Here is a 23,867-nt window from a genome sequence, read left to right on the forward strand (position 1 = left end):
CAGCATCTTCCCACTGCCCATATAAATGAACACGGCTAGAAAACATGGCAAATCCAAATGGAGTCTGTTTCCCTAGGTATTTGTTTCTGGTCGTGCTTCATAGTTTTTCATGGTCAGGAAGTCAGTGTATACGCTATGCGGTGAAACACTGTGATTCAAGGAACAGTAGCTATAGCAGCCAGAGAACATCATCTAAAGGGAGAAAATAATTGGAACAAATAGCTCACCTAAGAGGACTAAGAACAGAGAAGGACTTATGTTTTAAAATAATGCTTTATGTATTCTGAAAATAGGACTTTTAAAGGCTAAAAAAATTTCTGTAAATTGCGATATTAGTTATCTGTTGATGTTTTTTGAATTCACTTGCTTGCATCTGCAAGAAAAATATTTTTTTCAAAATGTTACTGTAGGGAAAGTATTTGATCCACATTGTTATGGTCTTACTGCAAATGCTCACCCTCTGTGTAAAAAGGAAATGGTTCTCGTGTTCCTGATAGACTGCTTGTTGCCTGATATGTTTTGAATAATAAAAATGTGAAGTATACAATATTGTCAGTCTTGAGTGAAATCACAGGTCATGTTCCAAATCATACATTTAAAAATACCACCTCATTTTTAACTCGCTTTCTGATTTGCTAACCTTGAGGAAAACATAGCCTTCTTCCAGTTGATGTTCTCAGGTTCTCTACTCAATTTTAAGTACCCACTTGTGAGCAAAGCATATAGCCCATTCTCTGTTCAGAGGTGCTTACCTGCCCTGCCCTATTCTTTGGTTTGTGGAGATGCCACTTTTACTCTTGATTGCCTCTCTGTAAATGTAGAGGAAGAACAGCTGTTCCAGTCAAATTATGCATACGGTGAAGGGTTCTATGTCCTCCACTTTACTCATGTGTATACTTTTGCCTTTGTTTCTCTCTTTTCCATTGCACTCTCCCTTTGTAATATTTCATATGGTTCAGCACATCCTTCAGCCTTTTTTTTTCCCCTCCTTGTATTATTCCGTGTATTCCCCCTGGGGCCCCCTTCCTGCCCTACCACGTCCATGTGTGCTCTTATCAGATACTCCTGCACTTTGTACTTTCAGCTCTCATTCTGCTCCCTCCTACATATAAACATTGCTTCTTCTGACTTTCCTGAGTTTCTGGTTTCTTTTTACTGAAACATTTCCTACACCCTGCTGCCTCCTTTGTCTAAGTTTTCTTATTCTCTAACTGAGGTCACTGGAAAGTGTGTTACTGGCTTTGGCAACATGATCGGGCTCTTGGTGACTGACATACCAACGTGTTTGATGTGGACAGCCTGATTTCAGGCACTTTGAAGCAAAAGTTTTAATTTCTGCCTTTGTTAAGGCAATCTGTCATATTGAAATTAGAGTGATGATCAAAAGCCCCAAACTGTGCAATGCATGGCACTCCCGAAAAGCACCAAATGCTAGAAGACCTGTGATAATGTGAGGGCTGGCAAGCTGAAAGCCATCATCTCTCTGTACTTAAAAGGTAGGATTACGTATATTGCTCTTGCCTTTGTTTTAAGGAACGGTGTCTGAGGCCAGAGAGGCTGCCAAAAACGTGTTTCCACAAGCTGCACAGCCACTTGCTTCTACCTTTATATCACCTCTCTTTGCTGGCAGAAACATTCCCAATGAATTGAATCAGGGAACGATTTGTTTCTGGGGGGGACAGAGAGGTAATTTTAGCCCAGAAAAGTTTACAAGACTGCCCAAACACTTGTGCCAACCCAAGGAAGAGGTGGGAGAAAATGGAGACTGTCTTTTGGCAGCAGTAGTGACTTCTGCTGGTTTAAATTGTTTGTCAAAGTATTACCGGGTATTCTTTTATTCACAAATAAAGCTTTATTTAGAGTCTGAACAGAATGACTTGGTTGTATTATCTTTTTTCTGTAGGCAAAATATACTACATCTAAATTAGAAGCGTATTATTTGTACTGCCGCAGTCACTGTGTGACTATATTTCCTCCAGTAAGTTAATCATTTCTGTAATATATAATGTGGAGTTTTAGTGTAAGACTGGAAGGGGAGAAATCAGAGTTCTGGGTAATGATATTAAGCTTTTAGGCATATAGACAGCTTAAACAGACTCACAGCTGCTTAACATATGCCCTCTGCCTGAACTCATTTTATCACTTGATATCTGACTTCTCTCAACATATGAAAAGTTGATGTGATTGATACTTGGTTATACAATATTTTTCAGAATGAACTGAATCATCATGGGTAGAGATTCCAGAACATGGAAAAATAAAGCTGAAAGAACAAAAAAAAAAAAAAAAAGCCCTGCGTTTTTTGCATTTATTAAGCTTACTTAAAGCCACTCTTTGTTTGCTGGAGTTGGTAGTTGCTGGTTTTCTAAGCAACAGTTGCTGAGTGATTTAGAGTATGTTTCTGCTCTTTTGTTTGGATTTCATTTGCAAAACCATTTAGAGTTATAAAACTGTCAACTTAAGATGCTTTGCAAGTGAGGGCCTCGGTGTGAAGGTTGTGTTCTCCTCTCCGTTTTGCGTTCCATTTGAATTCTCCAATGTATCGCCATTCTTCTTTGAGCTGGTCATTAGAATATGACTATTGCTGTAAGTCCCATGGCCTTCTTTCAAAGTAATCATGAAACTGGGTCTTAGATTAGTCGTTAGATAAAAGGAGGTAGATGATCTATTAACCAGTCTCTCATCCTTGCCAGACCTAGTCTGTCAGTCTAGTAAAAGAAGGCTCTGCTCTTGCTGTAACACTCAAAATTTACCAGGAGTGACTGTAACTAGAATTGAATCATACATCTAAACATGGAAAAGAATAGACCAGACCTGGTAGTTACATTAATTACAATAGTTGAAACAGAATACGGGACCTATCAAACCTCTCAGATCCCTAAAATAACAAAAAGCTTAGTGGTTGAAAAATGTTATGCAAACCGTATTACCTCTTACTTGGAATTCTGCTTGCTACAATCCTCTTCTGCAGATTTCCTTTGGCGACTAAGCTCAGCTTTACATTGCATGACATTTCTGCGGCCCAGATCTGCTGTGATTCTACATGCGATTCATTGCTAGTGCAGTTCCTACAGGTTCTGCATGCAGAAAATTCAGAGTATTGTCTGGGCGATTTTATATATTTATTTTAGGTTCTCTCTTCCTGTTGTTCAACTTCGTAAGGTGCTGCAGATTTATGATATCAAGTATTTCATAAAACTTTATAAATAGGATGATGTCACAAAGCTTAGAAGCAGACAGGAGCAGCATCACTTTTGGAGATGACATCCTGGCTAGCACTTTTAAGGTTCTTTGGTTTTTGTTCCTCTCTCTGAGCAGCATTCCCACCTTTCCTGTTGAAGAACTCCCGTCTCTGTTGCATAGGTTTTTCCCAGGACAGCTGGGCTTTAGTCTTTGTTGCAGTATTTCCTGAATTGTGGGCTCCCTATGAGGGAGGGGGAAGGCACAAAGTGCTTGGTGGGCTGCAAGAAGCTGTGATTGCCAGGTTCCTTTGCCACATTGGACCATGCTAATTGCAACTTAAGTAGTATAGTAAGATGCATAAACAGTAGAGTTTACAAGCAAAAAAGTACATAAAGCAGAATAACTTAGGGGAATACTTTCCAAGTTGGACACTTTAGGAACTATAACCATTTTTTATTTTATGTTAAAAAAGTATATGTTTAAAAAAAGGAGAAAATGTATTTCTGTAACCTACTGTTGAGCTGAACATATATGCCTGTCAGGAATTCGTAAGCTGAGAAGTTCCACTATTAGTTTAGATTCGTGTTACTTTGGGCAACTCGTAAAGTGTGGCTAAAACTGCAAACGTGAACCATGCTGCCTGTCGTGAAATTCATCAAGAGTACTCGATGAATCAGATTATTATCTTTTTATTTTTCAGTTGTATCCCAAGCCTAATCACAGCAAGATCTGAGTGGATAGGTACCAAAAAAAATATTGTAAACATTTTCAAAGCCAGGGAAAGTATGAATCATGATGTTGTTTATACCTTGACAAGCTGGAAATGATCATGAGTTTGCACATCTTATTGTTACTGTATGCCTGGTTGCTCATGTACAGTGGAAAATAAATCAGCACTTCAACCTGACTTGAAACTTTGGAAGTGAATTAATAGAAGTTTTTAAGAGTCAGCAGCAGATTTTACGAAACTACTAAATAAATACTCGCTCATTCAGAGAATCTGGAAGAATCATACATAGACATAAAATGCTTTTGTCTCTGCTATCTTTAAAGAAAACTAAGTGTTGACTTTCCTGGCTTCTCTGTCTTTTTCAGTGTTCCCTTTTCTCCTTATCCTTATATTTCAGTAAACATGCTGTCCATACCACTGTGAGGAGTTCATCTCTTCAATTCTACCTTAAAACCTTCCAGTATGATTTTAGCTCCCAGTATTCCAAGTGAAAGTACTAGTCACTAAAGATGGTTAAACAAAAGGAAAAAAATGAGAGAACCTCTCTGTCTTGCTGGAAGATTTTTTTTGTTTGGGGATTGCCTTTTTTAATGTATTTTAGGGAAGATCTTTACTTTAAATTAAATTTTCAACAGGGAAGTATGATTTCTGCTCTCTCATTTCATGTTCATAATACTAGAATGTCTCATGGTAGGGTAGAATTTTACATTTTAATTTTGACTTTAGTTTGAAATTTCTATCTTAAAGCATGTTGTATTGTCTACCAGTAAAATGAAATATGAAGATTTTCTGTTTCCATCCAAAAGAGAGCTCTGACATCTTGACTTTCTTTCCAGACTGATCAGAATTTTTAGAGAAATGTTCAAAGATCAGAATTTCCTTTGAGATGGATGTTCCATTTGCTCTTAATCTCTATCTTCCTTTGCTGTCCTTTTCTTCCATCAAGCATAAACTGCTTCTCTTTCAAAGCTATTTGCAATCTATTCTCACTCTGGCCATTATCCCATATGGTATGGAGATGTTGACTTTTCTCCTCCACTAACAATTCAAGCATTTACCTTTGACTCTCTGCATTTTCTAATGACAATACTCAGTGCTCTTTACCATGCAGCCCCATGTGCACTCCACTGGGCCACCCTATTGTCCTTTTTTCAAATCCTTACTTAAAACTCCTTTCTCTTGATGCCCGCAAAATTATGTGATAACAAAGCAGGTATGTGATACACTTAATCCTCCTGTTAGTGGGTTGGTCCGTGCTTTCTTGTATTTCACATGTTATTCTGTCTGTAATTATCCACTACATTTTATATTTGATTTTAAAATTATTTGGGCAGCAGCTGTCTTCTGTTGTGTTTATATTTGTTTTAGCATCATAAAGCATTCGTTCATGTCTCCTGCATACTTTCATAACAAAAATAATAAGTAATTACAACATGGCAGGTACTTCAGTATGCACATATTCTGTTAAAACAGTACAGTGTGTTTCATTTACTTTTAGGAACTTAATTGAATAATAACCAAAATGGAATACAAATTACAAGAAAAAAATGTGATTTGCCTCTTCAACAAAGATGTAAAATTTAATCTATCCACGTAAAGTTTGAGTTGGAAACTGAAGGGAGTTATAAATTACATCCACATAAATTATGTTATTTATTTTATAAATATATGGAAGCTATTTATTATTGAAACACAGATTAATATAATTTTATTTTAGGATAACTTGCTAGCTGCCTAAACACCTAACCACCACCTTTTGTGTTGCATTACAATGATATTCTTCAGTGTGGTCTATTGAAATACAAATAGGTTTTATGGAGTATTTTTACTAAACAGTCGACAGGTTTTAATTTAGAGTCTTAAATCAAAATTGTTTTTCAATTTTCTGCTCTGCCTCACAGAAGCATAATGAGGGCACACCTGATGCTATAAAAAACAGATGTCATTTTAGTGTTCCAGGACTGTGTGATAAATTTGGAAATCCTGTGAATTAGTATCGTAGTCATATAGTTATCAGGGAGCTTAAAAGAATAGAAAATATGTAAAGCATTGCTAATGAAATAAGATTTGGGAATAGATTGAGTTTAATTTCTGAGCCTTTCAAAATACTGAAAATATGGATATAATTTTCTTAAGAAACTTCCAGGAGACCTTTTCAAACTGGCAAGTAACATATTCAAATTCTTGCTTCCCAGCAGTCATTTTTAATGAGGCAAAACTACTTGGACTTGATCATTTTGATTGGATGAGCAGCAAACAGACCTAGAGGAAAGCTAGAGCATGTAATTTGTACAAACTCTTAGAAATTATTCCTTTACCTTTCTCCTTAAGACAAAATTTCTTAAAACAAAACATTGAGCGTGAACTGAACTGCACGTTAGATACGAATGGAGCTTTTTTTAGTACTTGTTCTTTTGAGCGGGTTCAAATTCTGCACACAGGTGTTCAAAGGTCTCTTGCAATTGATGGAAATTGCATAGATTTATAAGAATAATCATTTTACAGGAAGTAATTTTCACAGTCTGAGTTGCCCATGTCTAGTTACCGCTGGACTTATATAAAGTCAAATGCAAACATCTATACTTCCCACCTCATTCATTCCTTATGTTGTGAAAAAATCTCTCTCTCTTCATAACCAAACCTGCTGAAGAAATTACTCCTGCCCACTCACTTTTCCTGGGTGTTTCATTTTAGATCTTGTCCATCACAAACTGAAAGCTGTATGTGCCTGCCTACATGTGCATGTGCGGTTGTGTTGTGTGCGTATATAAGTATGAAATACTAAAATATTTACATAGTTATTTAAAAGATCTTGGTATATCAAACCATAGTGATTCTACTTTTGTCTGCAGACAAAAGTCTGTCTTTTGTAAATATGATGAAGTAGTTTTTTCTTTCAATTGTCTGTGAGAACATAGAGAGTTTGAAATTACTGGATATATGCCAGGACATTGATTCCTTCTAGCTGCATATCCCATTGAACTGTGGAGCTGAAGCTAATGACAACAGGTTGGTAAAGAGGTAGGGTTTTTTTAAGGGTTTTTGATGGCTTTTTATAACAAAAAATTGTTTCTTTCTAAGTCAAACATAAGGAAAACTGGCTTTCCTAGGGAGTAATAAATTTTTACTAATTTAATAATTAGTCTTCTGCTTCACTAGTCTTTCCCCCAGATGGGGAGAAAACAGCCTTCTTCAACTCTGTTCAGTTACATTCCGTTTTTTAGTCAGAACAGGTACATTACAGGGAAGCAGTCACTCAGTTTGAGAATGAGCAAACTAAATATACTCAGTTAAATGACTCTAATACTGTCAACATGAACCAGCGGTATAAATGAGAGGCTGATACCTAGAAGCTTTGCAGTATTCAGGAAGTATCGGAGCATGTTCATTTGCAAGGGATGGAAACAGTCTTTCGCCACTAGTGCAGACACTAGTATTATGTTTCACCCAAGGCATGGGGTTAGCAGACCCTAATTGCGCTTCTGTTGTCAGTGTCATTGAATTTCAGCCTTTTTGGAACAGTTGTTCAAATTGTTTAGTAGAATTGCAGATTTTCCCCTTCATAAAACTTTAGATAGGTGAGATTAAAGCAAAATGGTGATGTCCTTCCACCTTTAAAAAGGCTTCATCTAGCTTGCTGGTTGCTATGAAACCTTACCTACTGTTTTTAAAAAGCTCTTTTACCAAGATAAATTGCTGTAAGGACAATCAATGTGAATTATTAAGAAGTCTTGACTATGGTGAAGATGTGATTTGTTGTTGAGGTCAGAGTACTTCTGGTGATATGAGGATATCAAGGCTAGTAGAAATGTGAGAAAATAGATTTCCACTGGTTATACTTTGTATCTAACTCAACAAAGCAACCTGACACTCTTCCAGATCTCCTTGCTCTGAAGTAAGCATCTGAAGGAATGGGTCTCTGTTCAGGGAATCTGCTTTAATACCATTGGCAACTTGAACATGTCTTGCCTTTTGGTATGACTTCTGGAATATCTGTGTTGGGTCAAAACTCTTCTTAACAGGAAAACGCATGATAACCTTTTTTCTAGGTTGTGTGTTGAAAGGAACATGGTCTGTTAATAGTAAATGCTGTAGAAACTCATTCCACTTAGCTTCTGAAAAGTGCATCACTGTAAAGAAAAATACACTGCACTCTGCTTTAAAGTTATTTATATTTTCTGCTGAGAGAACGATGAGGAGGAATATCATTTGAACTTGAGAATGTCAATGCCAGTGATATGCATTGCCTGCGTTCCACCCAAGCATTCCTGTTTTGAAATTTTAAATGAAGACTTAAGTACGTTCCTCTGTATAAGGATAAATTTAGCTCTAAGAGCAGTGGAAAATAATTTGTTGATTGGTTTAGAAGTGATTGCCATGATTCTCTAACCGTGCAAGTGTTGTCATTTCTGCAGAGGACCTGTGTTGAGAGTGGGCAAAATATGGAAGAGATTTTGAAAATTGTGGGAAGTGAGGTATATCTTGGGTATGTGGATATGCCCTAAAAGTTATACTGGGCCATTTTCTATTTTGAATCACAACCTTGCTTTTTTATTGTTATGCATTTTTCTTTAATTATTTCTTCAGCTGTAATTTTGCTACTGTCTTGTATGAAGAGTTTCAAGCTGGACTGATAACATCAGAACAAAAATGTATTACTATTTAGAAATTGCTTCAGCTATTTTCATAATTTGATCAGAACTGTACATGCTTTAAAAATGCTTAAGCACACATCTGTGCAAAAATAAGTCCCTTACTTTCAGCCCTGGAGATGTTAAAAAATCCAGGTCACTTTTTAAGTGTGTCTTTTGCATTTCCATGTGATGAGAAAATAATAAAATAACCCGAAGAGGCTGTATTTTCCAAAGGAAGAACAACATTTGCACCCGCACATTTATGCACTTGTTGCAGTAAAATAAGATGCCATAATTATGTACGTAAAACAGATCATTGCCCGCACGGTTGCTAATTTGTACAGATAATTATTTGATCTGCTTATAAACAGAATAACTATACATATGACAAGGACCTAAGCCTGAATTCCAAAGTAGATTGTCTTAATTTTCTCAGTTATATGGCTCTTCGGGAGAGTTACCATTATCTTTCTTTTCTAGCTGAGACAATTAACCAAAAGGATTTAAAAAAAAAGAAAAACCTGCACTATCCATGCATTTCTACAAGAGCTAGCATGAATTTCTTTACAGCAGTTTTGAATATTTCTTTAAGCGGATCCTTACATACAAATGATGGTTCTTACTTTGAAAGGTAATAAGGCACAGGGACATTCTATCTGGTGGTACAGAAATGGAGGCGGTATTAAGAGGTCTCTTCTTCCTATCGCCAGAGTCATCCAGAGTGTGTTTGCACCTCAGAGGTTTGGGATAATAAGGCACAGCTACTGTACCAGCTGGCATGGAACATCCCCTTGGGATCCTGAGAGCAGCTGGAGGCATCCAGTACCTCCCTCAGCTCTCTTTCCGGCGGTGGGCCTGTGTGGTGCTGTCAGCATCTGACGATGACCAGCACAGAAGGGGCAAGCAAGGTGGCTCTTGCTTGGCAGGTACCTATTTATCGTCTGTCCCACTGTATTCCTGCCATTGCTGGAAAAGAGATGTATCCGTCACCGTTTTCGCTTGCCTTGCAAAAGGCGGGATTTGATTTCACCCTTAATGTCTCACTGAAGTCTAGATAAATCATTTTATTTAAAGTTAGTCAAAAACTTGTGAAGGATTTTTTGATTTACAATTGTTACCTGTATCTTTACTCTTTTTAGGGGGTTATCTGTTTAAAAAAACATATGTGTTAGGGTAATGACAGAATACACGAGTACTGAGTAAAACTAAGTTGGTCATTCTTAAACGAATGTGCCAGAAATCCCCCATGACTGCAGTAATAAGTAACTGAAAAGTTCTTTTAACCAGGATAATGAGATTTGTAAGTGTTGAGAACGAATGAGAGTCGCCCGCCCATGTGCATACAAGTTGCTATAATTTATGGTATAAATCAGCACACAGAGCTCAGTGCAAGTATGTAGTGTATGTGGCTGCTATGGTGATTAAAACATAAAAATAAAACAGATAAATATGCACCATGCTAGAAATTCATTACTGGCAGTCTTTCAGATCACAGGCGGTTTCAGCTTGCGGTGTCAGTAGTGTTTCATAATCCCACATAGCAAAAGGGACCTCCTGGAGCAGGGAACACGACGTCTTTCTGGAATGGGTGGAGTTATGTAATGCCCTGATTCTACCTTGTCAATAAGCAAAGTAAACATAAACGTGATAAACAAAAGGCTTTTATAAATGTTTTATAATTCCGTGAAGATTGGTGGCCTAACAGAATTCGAAAATGGTGTAAGCTTAATGTTAACTTGCCTAAGAGTTAATGGGGAGGGACGTGAGGCAATCTGCAGAAACTTATGTGGAAAGGTGTATCTCTGCTTTCGGACTTGATACAGGGAATCATTCAAAACAGATTGTACTCACCTAGGTCTTGGCTTTGGTCATGTGCTTCCCAATGTTTCAGCTGCTTTAAGATGAGGGTAATACTGGTGTTAGTCTTTTGCCTGCAGCCTTTCCAGCAGCTGCAGAAGTCTGCCCAGCCGGGGGTGACAGTCCATCCTGAAAGTGGGCTTTCGCGGAGTACGGCTCCTGCTTTTCCTCCCTCTTTCACCCTTTAACATTCTTCTGCTGTGAAATTCATCCCCCTCCTGAAATGCAGAATGATGCACTTGTCTGATGAAGTTTTTCCACGCCGGATTCAAATTAAAAACAACCCGTTCATTTTCTTCCCGCTGCTGAGTGAGTGAAGGGAGCGAGGCGACTTAAAACGCTCGCTTCCTTTAAATCCCCATCAGGATCTGCTGAGTGCTGAAAGCGAAGTAGCTCGTCATGGTGATCTTCGGAGTTTAACTTTCGGGGGGAGGGAGAAAGTGGAAAGCAAACTGAATGCTGTAGAGGAGATTTCTCTCTCCCCCCACTGGGCCCCTTGCCGACTGTTTTTATTGATTTCAATCACTGGAGGCTAGCTAGCTCTCCGAAGAAACACTGTGTAATGTGTTCTTTCCTGGCTTTCATTAAAGAAACTCAATGCAGTGCGGTCACGCTGCCGAGCTCGCCTGGCAACCTGCCTACACTCTGTGGTACCTCTTTCATTGGAGGAGATGGAGCTCTTGGGTTTTTTTTCTCCGGCAATGATTTCAAAACAGCTTACTCTCCGCTTCTACCTTTTCTGAGCCTAAAGCCATTTTACACTTGAGGAGAAATTATCGACACCCATAAAAGGGGTGACTTTGCTGGCGACGAGAAAAGTGCTGAGTGCTGTGACAGGCTCATACTCGTTTTGTTAAAACTCTTGGGAGCGTTTGTGGGGAGGGGCTGGGGGCGACTGTGTGCAAGTCGCAGAGATGTGGGCACCGAGGACTGACTTCTAAGGGGTGTTCTTTTTTTCTCTTTGTGATTTCCGTCTTCTCCTGATTGGTTAACGTGGTTTAATTAAGGGTAAGAGAGAGTAAGTAAAATACTTCTACAAATATGTAAACTCCTGGCAGTGTTGTCGTTGTAAATGAAGCAAAACTACATTCCCCAAGACAGCATTGGTGATGTTGTCTTAAATATTCCTGTTGTATTCGAGACTATGATACTGGTAGGAAAAAAAGGAAAGAAAGAAATATGGTATTAATTTGTGCTGTAGGACTTAATCTGTTAAAATATATATTTTATAGGAACAAATAATCTGTAAAGTGGAATTCAGCAGGCTAGTTTCTGTAAATCACCTTGTTCTGTGCGCCTGTAAATGCTTCAGTTTGATTTAGTGAATTGTTCCACTTCTTCTTATTCAGCAGTTCTGACTGACAACACTTTACGTACTCTTCAGAACTGGACGCAACTATAAGAAATATGTGAAGATCCTGTAGTTTTAAATTAAGCCAAGTTTCAAGTTAATAAAGCTGTATTCATTCTACATTAGAGTTGCAGATTTAGGATGCTACCTGATCACGAGATACTTTAGATGGGTATGTAAGGTGAGTGTGGGGTTTTTTCTTTTTACGTTTATACAGCTCCTCCAAGAATCCTTTCCTGGATCAGAACGATACAAATGCTTGTTCTTATTTAAATCTGGCTTCCTGCAGAACTTGTTTGAGGTTTTTCTGCCTGGGTTGTATCTTCAGAAACCTTTCCAAATCAACATAACGTAATTTATTCCCAGTATTTTTAGTGCTGGGGTGGAGATTATAAAAACAAATTAAGCTATTATGAAAAAATTAATTATTTCTTTGTACAATATATAATTAAAAAATTTTCCTCTATATAGTTCTACAGACATGATACACGGAAGTACATTGCTACGAATGTTACTTTTGATTCAAAGTTTGCTTTCTGCATGGTAGTGAAATTTCATATGCCCTCTCTGGTCATACTCCATCTATTCATAAGGTGCTCGCTAATAGAAAATAGTTATTTAAATTCAATATGGTTGTGAATTATTTCACATGAATTCTGTAGCTGTAGTTGTAGCCTAGTTCTTTCTTGTTCATAGTTCTCAAACCTCAAACAGTAAATCATTTGTCAATCTTTCTTTTATGAACCTTGCGTCTAAGGATTTGCCAGCCTTTCTTCTTTGCAGTTTTTGAACTGTATTTATAGATTTTGCTTTTTTTTTTTTTTAAGCTGGCAGATGGCCAGTTATTTATGTGGGTTCCTATGTATTGTGCAAGAAAGAAACCGAACATTTTGTAAGCTAAAATAATGGGGCAAAAGGCTACTTGTAAGCAAAATTCATTGTGTGACTGGTTGGTAGCTTCTAGTCAGTTCTTGGACAGTGAACAAAACCCCTTTTGATATTGCCCTATATTAAAAATAATGGAATAACGTGAGCTTAATGAAGAAACAAGGCAATACAGTGCTCCTGTTATGAAAAACGTGGTCATCCATTTCCTCATCTTTCTCTTTGGAGTTCAAAAATTTGAAGCCTTCTTTATACATTTGTCACTGTTAATCATGTTCAAATTTAATCTTCTGAATTTCTGATGTTGCTTGCTTTGCTGTTCTACAGGCTTCTGTTATTATGCTGGTAGAAAGTGATGGAAGTCCGCAGACTGCTGGAGGAGCTTGATTCACCGATGCCAGCAGTAAATCTTTCTAAATTTTTCTAAATGTTTTCCAGTTCTTTTCCTGTTGCCTTTGTGGGGTCTCCCGTTCCATCACTTCTCTGTTCCAGCAGATTCTTTACATTTAGTTCTGTTTGTCAGGGTAGATTACAGTTAGGGTCACACAGAGTTTGTCGCATTGCTCGCAGAGCCCCGATGCAGTGTTTGTTGCAGCAGTACAAACAATGCTTTTGGCCCCAGCAGAGCAAACGGTTGTGCTGTGGTTTTGTCTGTTTGCGCTTACTGCTATAGGTCGGGAAGCAGAGCTGAACCACTGAATAGGCAGAAGTTCAAACCTACATAGGCAAACCTCAAAGGCAGATTTATCCTAAATGAAAATTAGGTTCTTTGTGGCTGTTTTCAGAGCTTCTGACTCCATTCAACCTTTTTGTGTGCTGGCAAAAAACAACTGGTGATGCAAGTGTAGGATTCTTTAAAATAGTGACAGGCAAGAGGAAGGAACAGAAGCCTGTAGAAAATATGTTAAATTCCACTCAGGTATGAGGAAGCCAGTGGCCTTTGGTTAACTATAAAACTGGAAACCAATTCAAAAATTTGCTTACTGATCTGATGAAATGCAACAAAATCAGTTTATCTTTAATACCATGTTTGTACTGGTTTCCCAGCTATCATAGTTCACGCTCCCCTGGCGGTTTAAGCTTGTGTGCAGATTCGGTCTCCGAAAAACTGTAGTTGTTTGTTTTTGCCACTCTTTCTGCATAAGAAAGAGCGTGGTATCTTAAGGAAATCCTGTTGGGGGTAAAACTTTCTGCCTTTTCAAGGCTCCCTTTGCAGTTACGGTTGTTTCTTTTCTGTTCTGAATTGTTTAGCAGGTCTGCTTTTACGCTGTTGAAAGCTTCACTCGCTTCACTTTGAGACGGCTGCCTTTTTGTGGCGGGCAAGCTCATTCCTAACGACCACTTATACAATGTTTTAAATTTGTGCAATATTTCCAAATTACAAATAATAATGGAAGACTTTAATTGATATGTAAAGCTGCCACAGCTGAAGCTATCAGCTATTTTGAGTCAGATGTCTCACACTATTTACACTTTATTACTGTGTTTACCCAAATGTAAAGACTGGCATTGATGAAGGGCACTCTGGGCAGTCACAATCCTTTGCCTGCAGATTGACATAGTATAGCATTATCCTGGGGCGGGGGGCTGGGCTCGCATCTCCTTACCCTTGCAAAAATGATACGGATTTTTAATGAGTATATGTGTTAAAAATTTGGGGGTCTATCTCTTACTCAAAATATGGCATCCAGTGGCAGTATCCCTCTTAGCACCTTTTCAGGCCTTCTGGAAAGTTTCCAAGTGGAGGACTCCCACCTCCTTAATCATGAAAAAAACCCTAGCTCTCTCCTCTGAATGTCATTCATTCAAGTGTGCTGACCTAGCCTGACCTTGTTTAGATTGAGATCTAATGAGCTCACGATCCAAGGTGGTATGGTAGCTCTCAGCAGGCTTTGCAAATAAGCAAATGTTGTGTTTTTCTGTATGCATGTGTTTTAAATTTATCACGTCAATAAACAAGTGTATCACACACTCAAATATGGACTTTACAATGTTGTAGTTAAGACTGAATAGTAGCGCTACAAGTTGCGATATCACTTTATAAATATAGGAGGGGACAACGTGCAATATTTATGATCGTGAAACAATGCAGTTCTAATTATTTTTAAGTTTAAATACAGAGAAGATTGTACTGAAACTCTTAATCTGAAAGGCTCACAAATTTTGGGCACATCTGTCAGAAAAACAGTCGTATTATTGGTGCAGGGAACGTAAGATTAAAAAACAATGCTGTCGATTTAAGAAAGGAGAGATTTATCAGTAGAGTATCATAACAGAGACTGAGTTAAAATAAATACGACCAGGCATTAAATTACATTGAAAGACTTAGATTTGTTTTCTTTTGAGTCCCAGATTTTCGGGGTGGGGTGGGCAGAGTTGGGGGGGGGGTTGTGTTTTACTGATGAAACTTACTGTCAGCTTCAGTGGAGAGTATACCCCAAAATGCACATATTTCTGAAGGACATAAACCTTGAGGCCTTCAAATTAAAAAGCAGTTAAGGACAGACCGGGGCACATACCACTAGACTAATAAAGCTGGCAGGTATGGATAGAAGTATAGTTGTAACTAGAAAAAGTCATTTGAGTTATAAAATTCCAGGCATTTTCACGGTAAACGTGTGGGGAGTTCCAAACAGCAGTCCAATGAATCGTATTTTTGTTGGGCTGAATTATGGTATGTACTATCCGAAGGGTACCTTAAGCTATAAATCCCGACTCCCTTAACCCTGGAAAAGCTCCAGCGCCGAAGGGAGAACAATGCTCTTGTTTCAGATGGCCTACAGTGCATAAATTGTTATGCTGGCAACAAATGTTGTTAGGGCTTGGTATTTATGTTGGGACCTACTTATAGGGAGGCAGCAACTTGTTTTGTTTTTAATGGAGCGGCCGGAGAGAGGGATAAAAAGCTTTTTGATAATGTGAGGAATGTGGGGGGGAAGGGAAGGTTCGGCGATACGCCTTTACTGTAAGTCTGAAGCAGCAGAGGCCTCTCTATCAGGACGGCTCTAATGATGTGCCACAGTCACTTTATTTGAAAGCTTCCTGGCTCGCAGAAAAGTAAACAAATTCATTGCATTATTTTTAAAAGAAGATTAAGTGTAGTGTGTCGTCTGTTGGACAGCTGCTCTGGTAATCTTGTACAAACACTTTATAAATGACCACCCTCAGTGTTTTCCTGGGTTTTGTGCGGCTGGATTGTTATTTTAGTAAGTACCAGCGTGGCTTTTCAAAAGAAAATGTTGTTTCCTATAAAATAATTACATGCCTACCTTCACCCTGAATATTATTTCTTTGCGGCATGAGTTATAAAATGTACTTCTATACAAATGCAACACAGGCTGCTTTTTTGTGTCTGTGTTTGCGCGTGAAGGCTGGCTTTTCTGTGAAAATAAATCGGCATTATAAACAAAAAAGCAAATCTGTGTTGTCCTACTCTCATGTATTCTAATGTCTGTTTTCTTGCCCTTTTTGGCCTTTGAAAACAGAAGGTTGAAAAGATGAGTCAGGAGTACACTTAGATGATACATGAATTGACTCTGAACAAACACTTAGTCCTCAGCAGGTGCTTTTGGCAAATAGTATTATAGTCAGGTATTGTCTTGTTTAACTATTCTTTGTTTGTATGTCAGCGGTAGTAATGACATTTAGCACCACGGCTTGGTTTTCGTTTCAGAGCGCTTGACAGACGCTGGTTGATGTAACGCAAAGGATTTGGTACTTTTTATAAAGTGGCTTTAACCAATATCTTCATAAAGTGGTTGATCTTTTTGTGCAATTCAAGTTTCAGTTATGGGTTTCCATAACGGGTGAAGAGGGAACAGAGGGAGGAAGACGAGCATTGCTTTTGCCTTCAGTTTGGGCTCCCAGAGGTTCTGATACTCCAGTGGAGATAATTTCACCCCACCTTGCAAGTATGATGCTTCAGTTCCTCTGAGATTCAGATACTCATTTGACTTCAGGGTGGCTCACTTGAACAGGTTGATAGTGTCAAATAGCTTCTCGAAGCAGCAGGGGCGTTAAAGGCCTATTGAGTTCCCAGCAGGGCCCCCTTCCCTGCTGGGCAGTAAGCAGGTGTTCCAACCTGAGCATCTAATGACACCTTCTTCCAAAGTAGCTGGATCTGAGTGGAGTCCACTCTGTGACTGTAATTCTTGCTCTTGGAAACGTTCCTGAAGTTTAGACTCCTTTATCCTCCCCCAGGCTGGAGAAGCGAGACACTAATACAACTATGATAAGTTTTGGAGCTAAAACTGAATCTTCCAAGCTTCCTTACTTGTTTCCATATACTCCACTTTCTTGGGCTTATAGTTTTAAGTGTTTGAGGGACGTACACGTTTGAAAGAAATATTAAAGAAGCTTGCTTTACTGATTTTGAATAGAAGAATTACAGTTCTAGGTATCTTAACAGCACTTGCATGCAATCACCCTTTTCCGTGCTTGTCATACAGGAATCTTCTGGGCCTCCGTTCTGCTTACGGTCTACTTATGTACAGATAAAGCAGACATTTCCTGAGCCTTCCTGTATCAGTTCCATTTTTGCTGCCCGAGATTGCTGTTTTTTTCTATGCGGCAACCTCACCTTCTTCTAAACATAGCTTGTCCTTGTAGGAAACTGTTCCCTGCTCTAGTTGTCCTAACAAATCCAGTACAACTGTTTCTGAAGAAGTAGATTAATGAATGGAGTCATTGGCAAAACAGTCATTACTGTTTGATCAACATCTCAATCATATTTCACATTTCCATATGCCGTTATGTTTCCACAGTATCACACATAGCCCCTCCTCCTCTTGTTAAAAGTCACGAGCAGGATATTTAAACTATGTCTTGAGAGAAGATGCTAAATATGACCAGATACAAAATGGAAGCCAGACAACCTATTCCAGTCTAAACCCGTAACTTAGAAATGTCTCAATATTTACAATTTTAAGTTGGCTACAAATGATAGTAGGGAAGTACGATAACCCAGCAAACAGGAGCAAAAAAAACCCCTAGATCTCATCACAGAAGCTAATACTTCTATTATTTTTGTTTCTGTGTTTTTTATTCTTAACTTGGAAGAGGAGGTGACATGTAAATGGTCTTCAGTATGCATACCTTTAGCCTCCATAATATTGCAGTGCCTGAAGCATGGAAATGGCTAAGGAGCAACAGTTCCTTAAACCACGATAAAGGTGTTAAAATTTTATTCAGGACAGTGTGAGGTCTGTAACTATCAGATAAGCTAAGAATTAGCTCTACCTATTCAGTCTGGGACTTGGAAAAATCCCAAAGTAAGGCCAAAAAGGTCCAAGAGTCTTGTTTTCAGAATGTCATACTTTTTATTGCTCAATTGTTATTGGGAGATTGCACATAAGAGGTAGTTGCACAGTGTTCAAATTCCTACTGTTGTCTTGAGGTACACAGAGATTTGGATACCCAGATGCTATTTTGCTTACAGTTTTATGAAGGTCCGTATCAGATAATCATCAAAGTAGTTGCGGTTCTGTAAAGGGGAAATTTCTCAGGAAGACTGATATTGTACAGCGTAAATGGGGAAGGGAGAGGAAGTACAGTCATTGCTTGTTTTAAACTATAGAGTGTTCATACAGGAAAATAAAAAGTATTGGAATGTAGAAATCTGGTGGGGAGGGGGATGATTAAACACCCATCTAGCATTATACCAGCTGGAGCTTTGTATGCTTCTGGTTGATACCTAGCCGTTGATACTTAACAATTTAGTGGGACCATTGCTGGAAAATTCATGGATCAACAACTCATGGTGTTCTAGGAATCATTGAAGTAAGTCTCATCTTGTTATGGAACAGGTTTGTATTTTTATATTGAGTGATCTCGCACTGGGATCTCAGCAGAACTATTTAATGCTCTTCATCTGTAATGTTAAATAACTTTTCATTTTGGATCTGCTTGTGCATTCGTGTTTTCAATATGGATCACTAATTGTTCAGTCTCTAAACTAAAAAACATCAACCTCTGTGAGATGTATGTATACACGCAGCATACCCAAGGTTACTAAAAGGTGATCTAGAGCTCTTGGGTGAAGATGGCTGTTGTCACATCATCTTCTCTGGCATAATGGAAATTTCTGCAATAAAGATGAAGCATCTATGTGGAAGGCAGCTTTTCTCAGTCCAGGGCAGTCTGAGGTTACAGAACAAACAGCCCCAGAAACTATGGATCATATAAAAACTCCACTTCTCCCACTTCAATGTGTGTATGTTAAAAAAAAAAAAAAATCCATACTCTTCCTCTACCACTACACAGCCTCTGCTGCTCACATTTCTCCCTCTGGTATGAGAGATCAAACAGCACAACAAGCTTTAGGTATGGTGTTTAATGTAAGCTAGAAGGTGTTCAGATTACTGTATTGCTGAAAACAGTATAGTCATCTGTAGAGGGCAAAACACTCTTTCTGCAGATTTCTGCAATTGCAGTATTTACAGTTCTGTGAATTGGGCAGAGCAGAAAGCTGATGGAAGTATAGTATACAGCTTGAAGCTTCTAGTTCGAAATATGTAATGTGCTCTTCAGTTGCATTTCTGCATATTAGTTTGTGTTCCTATAGGAATATAAACATTTTCTGTAAATATTATTTGAGGTAACAGATGAAGAGGAAGATCTTACCCCAGAGGAAAGAAGGAAACTGGAAAGAAAATTAAAAAAAGAGCGGAAGAAAAAAGAAAAAAAGCTGATGAAAGAAGCCGGGATCTCTACTAAAAAAGAGGAGCCCAAAAAGCTGTCGGGATCTGAGCTGGCTCTGGCCTATTTAACTAGGTAAGAATACTAAAACCACTACAGATGGTCCCTATAGAAGTAAGTTGTAAACCATGCCAAATCTAGAACAAGCTGAACCAAATAATAAGACATTAAAGGAAATTCCTGTAATTAAGTACTAAGTTACTGTTTCATCTCAGTTGACACCCTTCTATGCAGTTGTTCACTCCATTTTATTTATATCACAGTAACAGCTGAAGGACGTTAAGTGTGGTACAAACATTTTATAAAAAGGCAGCTCCTGTCCTGAAGATGTTATAGTTGATACATAAATATAGTTGGGTTAGCTGCAATTACAAAGATCAAAGGCATATTGCAGAAAGGATTGCACTGGGGAAATTAATTTTGTGTATTTAGGGTACTCTTTTAAGCAAAGGAGTTTCATTTGTTCTCTTTATATAAGCAAATTTCATTAAATAGTTAAGAATTATGGAGTCTTAATTTAATCTAATGCAAATCTCTGATATTTGGATATGTGTGCATTAAGATGGGATTATGCCACTATTTTAAAGTTAACAACAATGCCTTATTTTTGCATTCCAAAGTATATAGCAAGTACAGTGACTGATTTTGGATTGGAAGTTATTACTTAATCTAGTTAGCCTACTTTCTTAGCATTCTTAAAATTCCATCATAAAGCAAAGTCTATGATCAAAATAAAAAGAATTAAAATAAGGCTTTCATAGTATAGAACAAACAGCAAGAGGTCATGTGTAAACAGGAAGACAGTGTTTATTTTTTTCCAAGCTGCAAAATATTCCCTGTCCGTAAGAACTCCAGAACACTGTCATGTTACAAATAGGAGGTTACCACTTGGAATAATTCCAGGGCTGCATCTCTGGCCATGCTTAAAACTGAAGTATTCAGACTGTCTGAATTGTTACTTACAACTTTCAGTGGGGAGGGAGGAAATTAATTGCATTCCAGGCAGAGGGACATGTGCATTTTTGTTACATAACCTTCAGCATGCAGTGATAGCAAAATGACAATAATATTTCTGATCTGGAAAACAGCTGGAGTAGTTCACCACTGTTTTGAACTGCAGATGGACTGACGGTGGTGCACTACCATCTGTGGAAACTGTACTCTGGTATGTGAGTTAGTAAGTGGTGGATATAGAGATAATGGTTTTCAGGTTTGGAAAGCAAAGGACTAAGCTGTGGGTTTGGGGTTAGAATCTACTATTATCTTTATGGATGTTTGCCTTGTTAGATGAGATAATATGAAACCTACTGTATTTGAACTAATTTGACTGCAGAGTTTCACTTAACCTGTTGCAACTTATCTTGAGACGATACACCTGCCACGTAGCTCGGTCATATCATATGTGGAGTCCAATGGCTATACGTATGGCAATAGGTTATCAAGGATTCTTTCATCAACAGCTGATTTGAATTTCATAAACTTAACAGGGACAGTAATAAGATGCTACACTGCTCAGCAGACATAACCGTTGACAGTGTTCTAGCCACAGATATCCTTTGACCATCTTGCACCATTATAAATTACTGAAAAATAGCATAATCCTTTTATACTTCAAAAGTTTTTTTCAACCCAGCAAGACTGGAAGGAGGAACAGCATCTGGATTTAAAGTAATCAGAGAGGTAATATGTTAGTTGGGGAAAGGAAATTAAAATCCCCGCTCTTGAAGTCCATTGTAGAAATCCCGGCAATTTCAGTAGGTCAAGGATTTCAGTCTATGCGTTTTTATAGTGCTGCAGGCATGAATAATACCTGGGAGGATAAGGTAATGTTAGAGATGCAAGAGCTTAAAATAGTTGGAAGCAAACAAAATGGTGCTGTGGATTTATGTTTTGCCCCACCTGCAATAAAAAGCCTCGCATTAAAAAAGAGTTGTTAAGTGAAGTGGAATCTTAATTCTCTGACTACATGTGAATCTCCTGTAGGACAGGTGGAACTTGAAGTACTGTATTGTAATTAAAACTGTCATTTTTATTTAATAAGCGACTCTTCACAGCATTAGAGCACAACTGTATGAGGCTTTAGCTTTGAAGAGAAAAGCCTTAAATTTGTTTTAATGAAATACCTTTTGATAAGTTTCAAAAAAAATGTTGGAAAGCATTCAGTGAAAGACTTTTGTTGCACATCCAGGTTTTTGAGATGCGTGGGTAAATCTACTGTATTATTTTGTAGGTGATACATATTTTTAAGAGGTGGTAGTTCTTTCTATGTGCAGAATCATCTTTTCTGATACGTGGGATGAAATAAAGAAAAATTCCTGACCAGAGAAGTAAACTTCTCTGTTAAGCAGAACATCAGGAAGAAGTAGCAAAATTCTCATTGAAGGAAATAAATGAAAGAGAGTGGTGGTTTTCAATTTGTGGGGGATGTTGTACTTAGAAGGCCCTGCTTCTGGAATAGCTTTGTATGTACTATTAAAAAAAAAAAAAAGTAAAATGGAAGCAGCAGGCAGCCCACAAGCAGCAATTCTTTCTTTGCTGAGGCACTAAATGACTTACACAAAGACATGCCTCATCCTTTTAGCTGAGATGAATTAATGAAGAGAGCATTTATGAGAGGGAGTAAGGCATGCAGAATGCAGGGGAGGGCCGGACTGTTAATTGGATACTTTACTTCCTGATGCCTTTGATACAAACAATGCAGCAATTAGAGTTGGATTCAGACTAATACTTAGCATGGAAGAGCAACGCAAGTCATGTGGCTGTCCATGACAGAAATACTGCTCTGTACTCCCTGGGTCAGGGACTGCTAGGGGCCTTCATAAATTTCTGCAGGCTAGGCACAGTGTGCTATAAACTGACCAGTTCTTCCAATTTTCCAAATCTGTTATTAGTGAAAGACAGAATCTAAAAACAAACAAGCAAATAGTCCCAATGCTTTTCCAGGCTCCAGAGTTCAAATTGGCATTTTATTGGAGGACCATCCTAACAATTGAGGGGGTTTTTTTTTAGTTTTTTGTTTTGGAGCTTTTTGATTTTTTTTATTTGTTTTTGGTTTTTGTATGCACGCAGTGGCTGTATATCAAACTCCACACATAAAAGAAGCTGTTACCAACTAATAAACTGCTGGCCCAAGCTAGGCTTTCAGAGTGCTGACGGGTTTGCCCTATGAGCTGGATGACATTGGTAGCCCAGACCTTTCTCATCAGAATGAGACCAGGAGGGGCATGCAGAAGTTTTGGCACTCCTCATTTCATGGCTCATGTTTTTTTCTCTCTTGCCTTGTATTGGCCTGTGAGAAGAGCTAAGGGAAAGGAAGAAAAGTTCTTGCTTCACCAGTTTTTCTCTCATCTTTCCCCACCGTGAGAGAAGCTCTGGCAGTTTCCCAGCACAGTTCTTAGAAATCACAGCATGCCTATGGAAATAGAAAAAAGAAAGTCTACCAACACCACATTCTCTAGCTTTTTGGGGAGAGCAGAGAGAAAGATCTGAAGATACAGAGGATTAAAAACAGAGAGCTAAAGGAAAAAGGGGAGCAGAGAGGTTATAAAACTATGAGGAGGAGAAAAGAGAATGTGGGATGCAGAAGAAAAACTGAGTGGTACTGAAGAGAAGAGAAAAAATTAATGAAATTACTGCAGAGGAATAGGGAAAAGCAAGAGTGAGGAAGTAATTAAACGGATTGCACAAACCTTTTGCTTTTGATGATTATATGCCTCTTTTATATCACTCTTTTTTCAGTGATGATGCAGGTTTAAAGCTGAGATGAGAAATTCTCTCATTTCCTTGCTTCTTTCACACTTTGTAGAGCATTGAGTGCCTTCAAGTGAAAAGATGTTGCAATTCATGGGAATGCTAATTAGACTTAATTATAACCTAACTAACCTTCTATGGTGCTAAAATGTTGGCAGAACACGTTTGTCTTGGCAAGTTACTCGCTCCTAGAAATGTTTCTATTCTTATATTTGGCTCAGAAAGTTCATTGCTATATGGATCTGCACATATGGTTTTCTCCATCACCCATCAAAGTAATAGACAGGGATCTGACCAAATGTTATTGAAAGTGTGTGGAAGGCCAAGACTGATATCATCTGAAGTAGAAGGAATAGATACTATCCCTATCTAGATATTGTTGTGAATTACCCAAGCCTTGGAATATTACTGATCACTTGTTAAAATTTCAAAAATAGACTTCAGGAGCACATTCTCTTTTCTCTGTAATGATCTGTATTATACTAGTAATATGTATTACCAGAATGTTTCCCAAAATTTCCTACTGCGTGGGGAAATAGTCCAACTCTGTTAACAGAATATCTTTTTCATTGAATGGTGCAGCTAAGTCATAGCACTGCTGAAAACAATATCATAGCTAGGGTCCTTGTTTATTTACTGTGTTTGCAGGAAGAAAAAAGATCCCAGTCCTTGGTCAAGCTGTATTATAAACAGTGCCAAGCATGGAGAATTTTAAAGCTGAGAAGTAACTCTTCCTTTCAGAGAACATATAAATATCACATTACTTTAAACTTTTATATCT

At 38.2% G+C, this 23,867-nt stretch overlaps 2 protein-coding genes across 13 annotated transcripts in view; one reads left to right on the forward strand and one right to left on the reverse strand.

Moving 5' to 3' along the window:
* Positions 1-10,585, reverse strand: part of GPR146 (G protein-coupled receptor 146) — a 56,892-nt gene extending 46,307 nt beyond the window's left edge. The window contains exon 1 of one of the 2 annotated variants that reach the window (XM_009690095.2): positions 10,399-10,585. The gene's annotated coding sequence lies outside the window, so the exon portion shown is untranslated. The remainder of the gene's footprint in view (positions 1-10,398) is intronic. The other variant, XM_009690094.2, reaches the window with a different exon arrangement.
* The window catches only part of C15H7orf50 (chromosome 15 C7orf50 homolog), a 134,249-nt gene that overhangs the window by 89,004 nt on the left and 21,378 nt on the right, over positions 1-23,867 (forward strand). For 10 of the 11 annotated variants that reach the window (XM_068908442.1, XM_068908437.1, XM_068908441.1 and 7 more), the window contains exon 4: positions 19,236-19,411. In XM_068908442.1, coding sequence (XP_068764543.1) covers positions 19,236-19,411 — 176 coding nt within the window. Of the gene's footprint in view, positions 1-12,951; positions 13,044-19,235; positions 19,412-23,867 lie in introns of those variants that run through there. The other variant, XM_009690093.2, reaches the window with a different exon arrangement.

The sequence above is a fragment of the Struthio camelus genome, chromosome 15, assembly GCF_040807025.1.
Source record: "Struthio camelus isolate bStrCam1 chromosome 15, bStrCam1.hap1, whole genome shotgun sequence".
In the NCBI taxonomy this organism is placed as follows: Eukaryota; Metazoa; Chordata; class Aves; order Struthioniformes; family Struthionidae; genus Struthio; species Struthio camelus.